This window comes from Bombus huntii, unplaced genomic scaffold, assembly GCF_024542735.1.
Source record: "Bombus huntii isolate Logan2020A unplaced genomic scaffold, iyBomHunt1.1 ctg00000068.1, whole genome shotgun sequence".
In the NCBI taxonomy this organism is placed as follows: domain Eukaryota; kingdom Metazoa; phylum Arthropoda; class Insecta; order Hymenoptera; family Apidae; genus Bombus; species Bombus huntii.
Genome location: NW_026099327.1, coordinates 133,104 through 143,749, shown reverse-complemented (window position 1 = coordinate 143,749; position 10,646 = coordinate 133,104). Strand labels below are relative to the sequence as shown.

The 10,646-nt window shown below is 34.4% G+C and overlaps 1 protein-coding gene across 1 annotated transcript; it reads left to right on the top strand.

Annotated features, from left to right (window-relative positions):
• Positions 1-425: 425 nt before the first annotated feature.
• LOC126876281 (uncharacterized) lies at positions 426-1,075 on the top strand. The gene is made up of 2 exons (XM_050639131.1): positions 426-483; positions 727-1,075. The coding sequence occupies exons 1-2, from the start codon at positions 440-442 to the stop codon at positions 1,073-1,075; spliced, it is 393 nt and encodes a 130-aa protein (XP_050495088.1). The 5' UTR covers positions 426-439.
• Positions 1,076-10,646: the final 9,571 nt, after the last annotated feature.

Genomic DNA, 10,646 nt, shown 5'->3' with positions numbered 1-10,646 from the left:
CGAGAGCGGGACCTCCGGCTGCCTCGAGGACGTCGGCGTACGACATCCATGCTCCCTCGTTCAGCGTCAGAGTCACCGCGGATGTTCGCGGTGCGCGAGGGAGCGTGACCGCCTTGGGTGCCTGCGACGGTCCTCTGCTTGTTGCGGCGGCGCTCGCTTTCGCCGCGCCTGTCGTCCTGGGCTGGGATTGCTGCTGGCGTATCCTCGTCGGCGGTGCCACGTTCGCCCCTTTCCTCGCTGTCTCTCCTCCAACGGCGACGGCTGTCTTCCTCTGATTTTTGTTCTTCCGTCTCTTCTTCCTCGCCTCTACCACTCTCCACTCCCCACCCTCCTGCTCCCTCGGGAGTGTAACGTCAATTCACATCAGAGACCAGGCCACACACCACGGATAGGATGGCACCCAGATGTCTGCATATCCTCCCTCAATAGTCTTAGAGTAATGTTGTCTCATCGAAATTTGTTACTTTTCATCCAAACTCTAAGGTAAATATATTAAATTAATATACACAATGTATCCGGTTGATCTCAGACCACACATATATTTCGAAATTTATTTTTTATTTATGCCAAATTTAAATATATATTATTCGTTTTATATGATTAACAAACCATTCCTTATTCAAGTCAACTATATAATATTTTCTCTATTGTTGTGCATCTTAACTCTTATCATTCTAGTTGAAATTATAAATATTCAATTCAATTGCATTTTGTTCATAATCGAAGTGCCCCAGGATCAATGGATATTCGACGTGGAGACCGAATACTAGTTTTCTTGCCATTATTTCACGGTTATGCGTTCGGAATGATGAATACGGCAATAAGTTGCGGTGCAGCTGTGTACATAATGGGAAATTTCGAGTTAGAAACGTTACTCAGTTCCGTAGAAAAATACAGAATTACGCATATACCATTGGTCCCTCCAGTTTTAGTTGGTCTTGCGAAGCATCCAATGGTGCCAAATTACGATTTCAGCAGCGTGAGAGAGATCGTTTCCGGTGCGGCACCGCTTCCGCCGGATGTAAGTTTTTCGTCCAAACTACCCAACGTAATACGTTATAACGTTATTCTATAAAACGTAATACGTTATAACGTTATACCATATAACGTAATACGTTATAACGTCATACCATAAAACATAATACGTTATTACGTTATTCTATCTAACGTAATACGTCATAAAGTTATGCTATATAACGTAATACGTTATTACGTTATACTATATAACGTAATACGTTATAACTTTATACTATAAAACGTCATACGTTATAAAGTTATACTATATAACGTAATACGTTATAATGCTACACTACCTAACGTAATTCGTTATAACGTTATACTATATAACGGAATACGTTATAACGTTATACTATATAACGTAATACGTCATTACGTTATTCTATATACCGTAATACGTTATAACGTTATACTACCTAACGTAACACGTTATAACGTTATACTATATAACGGAATACGTTATCACGTTATACTATATAACGTAATACGTTATAACGTTATACCATATATCGTAATACGTTATAACGTTATTCTGTGGAACGTCATACGTTATAACGTTACACTATATAATGTAATCCGGTAGAACGTTATACCATATAACGTAATAAGTTAGAACGTTATTCTCTTAGACGTAATGAGTTATAAAGTTATACCATATGTCGTAATACGTTATAACGTTATTCTGTGGAACGTCATACGATATAACGTTACACTATATAATGTAATACGGTATAACGTTATACTATATAACGTTAAACCGTTATAACGTTATTCTATAAGACGTAATACGTTACAACGTTATACCATATAACGCAATACGTTACAACGTTATACCATATAAATTAATACGTCATAACGTTATACTATATAACGTAATACGTTATAACGTTATACCATATAATGTAATACGTTATAACGTTATTCTATAAAATACAATACGTTATAACGTTATACCATATGACGTAATACGTTATAACGTTATTCTAAGTAACGTCATACGTTATAAAGTTATACTATATAAAGTAATACATTATAACGTTATGCTATATAACGTAGTACGGTATAACGTTATACTGTATAACGTAATACGTTACAACTTTACACTATAAAACGTAATATGTTATAACGTTATTCCATATAACGTTATACTATATAATGTAATACGTTATACCTTTAAACTTTAAAACGTAATACGTTATAACGTTATACCATATAACGTAATACTTTATAACGTTATTCTGTGTAACGTCATACGTTATAACGTTATTCTATGTAACGTCATACGTTATAACGTTACACTATATAACGTGATACGATATAACGTTATACTGTATAACGTCATACGTTATAAAGTTACACTATATATCGTAACTCGTTATAACGTTATACTATATAACGTAATACGTCATAATGTTATACTACCTAACGTAATATGTTATAACGTTATAACGTTATACCATATAACGAAATACGTTATAACGTTATACCATATAATGTAATACGTTATAACGTTATTCTATAAAATGCAATACGTTATAACGTTATGGCATGTAACGTAATACGTTATAACGTTATACCATATAACGTAAAATCTTATAACGTTATTCTATACAACGTAATATGTTATAAAATTATACTATATAACGCAATACGTTATAACGTTATACCATATAACGTAATACGTTATAACGTTATAGTATATAACGTAATGGGTTATAACTTTACACTATAAAACGTAATATGTTATAACGTTATACCATATAACGTTATACTATATAACGTAATACGTTATAACGTTATGCCATATAACGTAGTACGTTATAGCGTTATTCTATGTAACGTCATACGTTATAACGTCACGCTATATAATGTAATACGCTAGTACGTTATACTATATAACGTAATACGTTATCTATGTAACGTTATAAGTTATAACGTTACACTATATAATGTAATACGTTATTACGATATACTATATAACCTAATACGTAATGACTTTATACTATATAACGTAATACGTTATAACGTTATACTATATAACGTAATACGTTATAATGCTACACTACCTAACGTAATTCGTTATAACGTTATACTATCTAATGTCATACGTTATAACGTTATTCTATCTAATGTAATACGTTATAACGTTATACTATACAATGTAATACGTTAGAACATTATACCATATAACGTAATACGTTATAACGTTATACCATACAATGTAATACGTTATAACGTTATTCTTTGAGATGCAATACGTTATAACGTTATACCATATATCGTAATACGTTAAAACGTTATTCTGTGGAACGTCATACGTTCTAACGTTACACTATATAATGTAATACGGTATAACGTTATACTATATAACGTAATACGTTAGAACGTTATTCTCTAAGTCGTAATACTTCATAACGTTAAACCATATGTCGTAATACGTCATACCGTTTTTCTGTGGAACGTCATACGTTATAACATTAGACTATATAATATAATACGGTATAACGTTATTCTATATAAAGTAATACGTTATAACGTTATTCTGTGAAACGTCATACGTTATAACGTTATACTACCTAACGTAATACGTTATAACGTTATACTATATAACGTAATACGTTATAACGTTACACTATATAACGTAATACGTTATAACGTTATATTATATAACGTAATACGTTATACCTTTACACTGTAAAACGTAATACGTTATAACGTTATACCATATAACGTAATACGTTATAACGTTAAACTATATAACGTAATGCGTTACAACTTTACACTATAAAACGTAATATGTTATAACGTTATACCATATAAAGTTATATTATATAACGTAATACGTTATATCGTTATGCCATATAATGTAATACGTTATAACGTTATTCTATGAAACGTCATACGTTATAACGATATACTACCTAACGTAATACGTTATAACGTTATACTATATAACGTAATACGTTATAACGATATATTATATTACGTAATACGTTATAACGCTGTTCTATGTAACGTCATACGTTATAAAACTATGCTATATAAAGTAGTACATTATAACGTTACACTATATAACGTAATACGGTATAACGTTATGCTATATAACGTAATACGTTACAACTTTACACTATAAAACGTAATATGTTATAACGTTATACCATATAACGTTATACTATATAATGTAATACGTTATACCTTTACACTATGAAACGTAATACGTTATAACGTTATACCATATAACGTAATACTTTATAACGTTATTCTGTGTAATGTCATTCGTTATAACGTTATTCTATGTAACGTCATACGTTATAACGTCACGCTATATAATGTAATACGCTAATACGTTATATTATATAACGTAATACGTTATAACTTTACACTATAAAACGTAATATGTTATAACGTTATACCATATAAAGTTATATTATATAACGTAATACGTTATATCGTTATGCCATATAATGTAATACGTTATAACGTTATTCTATGAAACGTCATACGTTATAACGATATACTACCTAACGTAATACGTTATAACGTTATACTATATAACGTAATACGTTATAACGTTATACTATATTACGTAATACGTTATAACGCTGTTCTATGTAACGTCATACGTTATAAAACTATGCTATATAAAGTAGTACATTATAACGTTATACTATATAACGTAATACGGTATAACGTTATGCTATATAACGTAATACGTTACAACTTTACGCTATAAAACGTAATATGTTATAACGTTATACCATATAACGTTATAGTATATAATGTAATACGTTATACCTTTACACTATGTAACGTCATACGTTATAAAGTTATACCATATAACGTAATACGTTATAACGTTATTCAACATAACGTAATACGTTATAACGTTATTCTATGTAACGCCATACGTTATAACGTTACACTATATAATGTAATACGTTATTACGATATACAATATAACGTTATACTACCTAACGTAATACGTTATGACGTTATACTATATAACGTAATATGTTATAACGTTATACTATATAACGTAATACTTTATTACGTTATACTATATAACGTAATACGTTATAACGTTATACTATGTAACGCCATACGTTATAACGTTACACTATATAATGTAATACGTTATTAAGTTATACTATATAACGTTATACTACATAACGTAATACGTTATAATGTTATACTACCTAACGTAATACGTTATAACGTTATTCTATAAAATGTAATACGTTATAACGTTATATCATATAACGTAATACGTTATAACTTTATACTATAAAACGTAATACGTTATAAAGTTTTACTATATAACGTAATACGTTATAACTTTATACTATAAAACGTAATACGTTATAAAGTTTTACTATATAACGTAATACGTTATAACTTTATACTATAAAACGTAATACGTCATAAAGTTAAAGCATATAACGTTATAGTATATTACGTAATACGTAATAACGTTATACTATACAATGTAAAACGTTAGAACGTTATTCTATGTAACGTCATCCGTTATAACGTTACACTATATAACGTAATACGGTATAACGTTATACCATATAACGTAATATGTTATAACGTTATACTATAAAACGCAATACGTTATAACGTTATACCATATAACGTAATACGTTATAACGTTATTCTATGTAACGTCATCCGTTATAACGTTACACTATATAACGTAATACGGTATAACGTTATACCATATAACGTAATACGTTATAACGTTATACTATATAACGTAATACGTTATAACGTTATACCATGTAACGTAATACCTTATAACGTTATTCTATGTAACGTCATCCGTTATAACGTTACACTATATAACGTAATACGGTATAACGTTATACCATATAACGTAATACGTTATGACTTTATACTATAAAACGTAATACGTTATAAAGTTTTACTATATAACGTAATACGTTATAACTTTATACTATAAAACGTAATACGTCATAAAGTTAAAGCATATAACGTTATAGTATATTACGTAATACGTTATAACGTTATACTATACAATGTAAAACGTTAGAACGTTATTCTATGTAACGTCATCCGTTATAACGTTACACTATATAACGTAATACGGTATAACGTTTTACTATATAACGTAATACGTTATAACGTTACACTATATAACGTAATACGGTATAACGTTTTACTATATAACGTAATACGTTATAACGTTATACCATGTAACGTAATACGTTATAACGTTATTCTATGTAACGTCATACGTTATAACGTTACAGTATATAACGTAATACGGTATAACGTTATACCATATAACGTAATACGTTATAACGTTATACCATATAACGTAATACGTTATTACGTTATTCTATATATCGTAATACGTCGTAACGTTATTCTGCTGAACGTCATGCGTTATAACGTTACTCTATATAATGTAAATCGTTATAACGTTATACTATATAACGTAATACGTTATTACGTTATTCTATCTAACGTAATACGTTATAAAATTATACTTGTCGGAGATAAGATGACACCGGTGCCTTCCCTCTGAAACCTCGGGAAAATCCATAGAAACATTGTAATTAAAATCTACAGTTGTAACTAAACGATTTGCCGTCATTCTAACCAATTGTATTTGTTTAAGTCTTGTGACAATGAGCTTGGGCTCAATTCGACAATTAGTCGGCGAACGTGGCCGCGGTCAACGGGACGAACTCTCCATTTAACAAAGGCATTGAGTAATCCTATAGCTCTCCTTAAAAGAAAGATTCGTAGCGGCACTTGGCAGTAAACATTCCAACGGTTTCTGTCCCGTAGCTTGCCACACGCAGATCCTATTCTCCGGGCAGGATGTTTACCAGATGTCGACGCGTCTCCACAGTACGTGATCGGCTAGCCCGAGGACCGTCATAAACACTAATATCTAGTTACCTAAAATTCTTCAACAGATACACAGTCTTTGTCCCAGTTACGGGAAGACAGGAGAGACCTATTTTTCCACGAACGACGTCTCCCACTAGCAACCCTCCCTCAAGGGCAGCTAGCATCCTTTTCTAACTACCGATATGGAGATTGGCCAATTAGCAGCAATGTCAATTTCTCTTACATTCCGAACGTAGGATGTCCCCGACGAATCCGATGATCTCGTGTCCTTAGACACACCCCGTCTTTGTTTTCCTATGGGGTATCACCGGGGCGGGAAGTCATTCTCTCTTGCGGTCTCATCGACAAAAAGGATTAACTCCTTACGGTCAGCGAATATTAACGCAGAATCCGACTTAGATTTTTGCGAGTGCGTACGACTACCGTCCCGTTGTCCGCGGATTCGTTATTGAACCTAGGATCATTGTCATTAGTCTCTCGAGTATCTAATTACCACGGTTACATGTCCGGTTCTATGGTAATCACATTTGCACCAGTCAATGTCTTCTCTATTGCATAACGACAATGTGTAATCCAAATGAAGATTCGTGTCACGCTCCTAACTGTAATTCTAATGTAAACCCGAAATTTAATCGGGTTAAAATTAGAATTTAAGGAGCGTAACGATTGTTTGTTCGACCAATCGCGGGGAGACGTAGTCGCTAGGAGAGACGTCAACGGGAGTCGTAAATTCCCGTTACGATTATAACAATCGACACCACGACTTGATCGATCCCCTGATTTCCGTTGAGATAATAGGGGTGATTGAGTTTGTATAACACTATGATTCACAGAATAATTAATTATATATTTCCAACACTTAGATTACACTGATGAGCATAGATAGAGAGATAATCACTTATCGCACGAAGATAAGATAGATATGTACGTTAGAGCAGGGCTCTTATAATTGGATTTAATGTATTAGTGGACGTAGCACTATAAGATATTTAGCAGAGGAAATGTATGCTCGACAATACCGAGACCGACTCTCGTGTTATGCTTAGACTGCCCCGATAGGCATTAGCGTTACTACTTAGTAGTTGACTTTTCCAACGATGTAGAAGAAGCGAAGTTGAGTGACGATGCTGTGTCGGAGGAAAGCTAGTGATGGGTGTGTCTAGCGCACGGGATCATCGGATTTGTTCATGACATTTTAGGTCAGGAGGTGAGGCCAGTATACATTGCCTCGGATTGGACAAACGAAGGTTGGAGGACTAGGAAGGGCCTTAACCGCCCTCGATAGAAAGTTGCTGGTAGGAAGCATCGTACGTGAGAAAAGCTAACTTTCCCGTGTCAAGCCGTAGTAAACAATAGTCTTTGGAAACTGATTTAGAAAAGACATTTGTTGGGTCCGAAGGACCTTAGCAGGCAAGTGACTCGGGTGTATGACGGGTGCTTAAGGCTATTGAGGGTACGCCGTACGGTAGAGCGGACATCTGGTGTCCGTCTGACCCGCGGTGTGTGACCTGGGCCAGGCAGAGAGTCGCCCGGCGTAACAACGATTCTTCGATTGAATTGGTCATCGTTTTACACAACAGAGATTATATTTACGCGAATATACAAGATTTTACAAAATATTATGAATATTGAGTTTAATGAATGATAAGATTAACAAACGATAAGTTTAACTAACGATTAGATTAAAGAATAATAAGTTTAACGTATAATAAGAGTAACGAATAATATGTTTTACGAATAATAAATTTAACGAATATTGAGATTAACAATTTATAGGTTTTACGAATAATGAATTTAATTAACACTATTAACAATGTTCCTGGGTTCAAACGAATCCACGGTCAACGGGACAACTCTTTTCTATGCGTAGAATAATTTTTAAACACAAAAATACGATTGCTGAGACACTCGGTAAATTGCTCGATGTATCACTTTCCAAGGCGATCACACGAATGTATATCTGATGAAAATCTTTTTCGCTATACGAATGCATTTGTTTGTTATATGCTCGCTGGAGACATCGAGAAGGTTCCAATCGTTGTTGCTAGGCAATTTCTGTCAAAAGTTTGTTGTATACTCTTTCGAAACATCGAGAAAGATCCAAACGCCGTTACTAGGCAGTTTCTGTTTGGAGATTGATTCCTAATACGTGTGTCCCATTATATCGACATCTTTAAAGTACAATTCTATGTGATTTCTAGGGAGAACAATACAACCGATCCACACCTTCGTCAGGCAAAACGTTTATCCCGTGACCGTGGCTACGTTCGGCGACCAGTTGTCACCTCGAACCCACTTTCGCTATCACAAATATCGAACAATTACAAATGACAACAATTGCTTAATTACAGCTATGATAAAATCTAGGCTAAAGCATTAGAAGATTTTCCCAAAATTGCAAAGGGAAGGCTCTGGTTTTCGTTTCATCTCCGACATATATATATGTCGGGTTTACATTACAATTAGGGTTAGGGGCGTGAAACGAATCTTCGTTTGGATTACACGTCGTCATTATGCAATAGAGAAGACATTGGCTAGTGCAAATACAATTATCATAGAACCGGACAAGTAACCGTGGTAATTAGATACTCGAGAAACTAATGACAATCATCCTAGGTTCAATAACGAATCCGCGGTCGACGGGATGATAGATGAACGTACTCACAAAATCTAAGTCGGACGCGTAATATTCACCGGTCGTAAGGGGTTACTCTTTTTCATCGATGAGATCGCGAACGGGAATGACCTTCCCGTCCCGATGATGCCACAGAGGAAAACTATAATGGGGTGTGTCTAAGGACACGAGATCATCGGATTCGTCGAGAAAAGCCTTCGTTCAGAAAGTAAGGGAAATTGGCGTTGCTGCTAATTGGTCAATCTCCATATCGGTGGTTAGAAAAAGATGTTAGCCATCCTCGAGGGAAAGTTGCTAGTGGGAGACGCCGCTCGTTGAAAAATAGGTCTCCCCTATTTTCCCGTAGTTGGGACAAAGACTGTTTGCCTGTTTGAAGGACTTTAGTTGATTAAATCTTAAGATTTATAACGGGCCCTCGAGCTAGCTGAACATGTACTGCGGAGACGCATCGACATCTGGCAATCATCTTACTCGAAGAATAGGGTCTGCGTGTGGCGAGCTACGGGACAGAGACCGTTGGAATGTTTACTGACGAGTGTTACAACTATTTCCTTTTTAAGGAGAGCTTATTATTATAGGAGATTATTATTATAGGAGAGCTTATTATTTATAGGAGAGCAGAATTATTCCATGCCTTTGTTAGACAAAGCGTTCATCCCGTGACCGCGGCTACGTTCGGCGACTGACTGTCGCCTCGAGCCCAAGCTCATTATCACAACTCTCGAACAATTACAATCGGATTGAATAACTACAATTGTTCAATTACAGCTATAGTAGACTCTAGGTTACAATGTTGCGGGATTATCCAAAATTCCAAAGGCTCCGGTGTTCTTTCATCTCCGACATATATATGGAATGTTGTAATATTTTCGGAAATCAGGCGATCGATTTGTGAAAACTCAACAATCGATTGTCTAAGTCTTCTCTTTCTCCTTCTGGCTCTTAACTTGCTTTTTTCTTTGTTCAATCTTCGCTTCTCCAAGTCCTGTTTTATTTTCTATCCCAAGTCCCCGTCCTCCTCTATTCATATCGTTCGACCGACTCCCAGTAAACACAGTGAAAGTCAAACCGTCGGTTGATATTCTAAATTCTATAGAATTTACATATATAT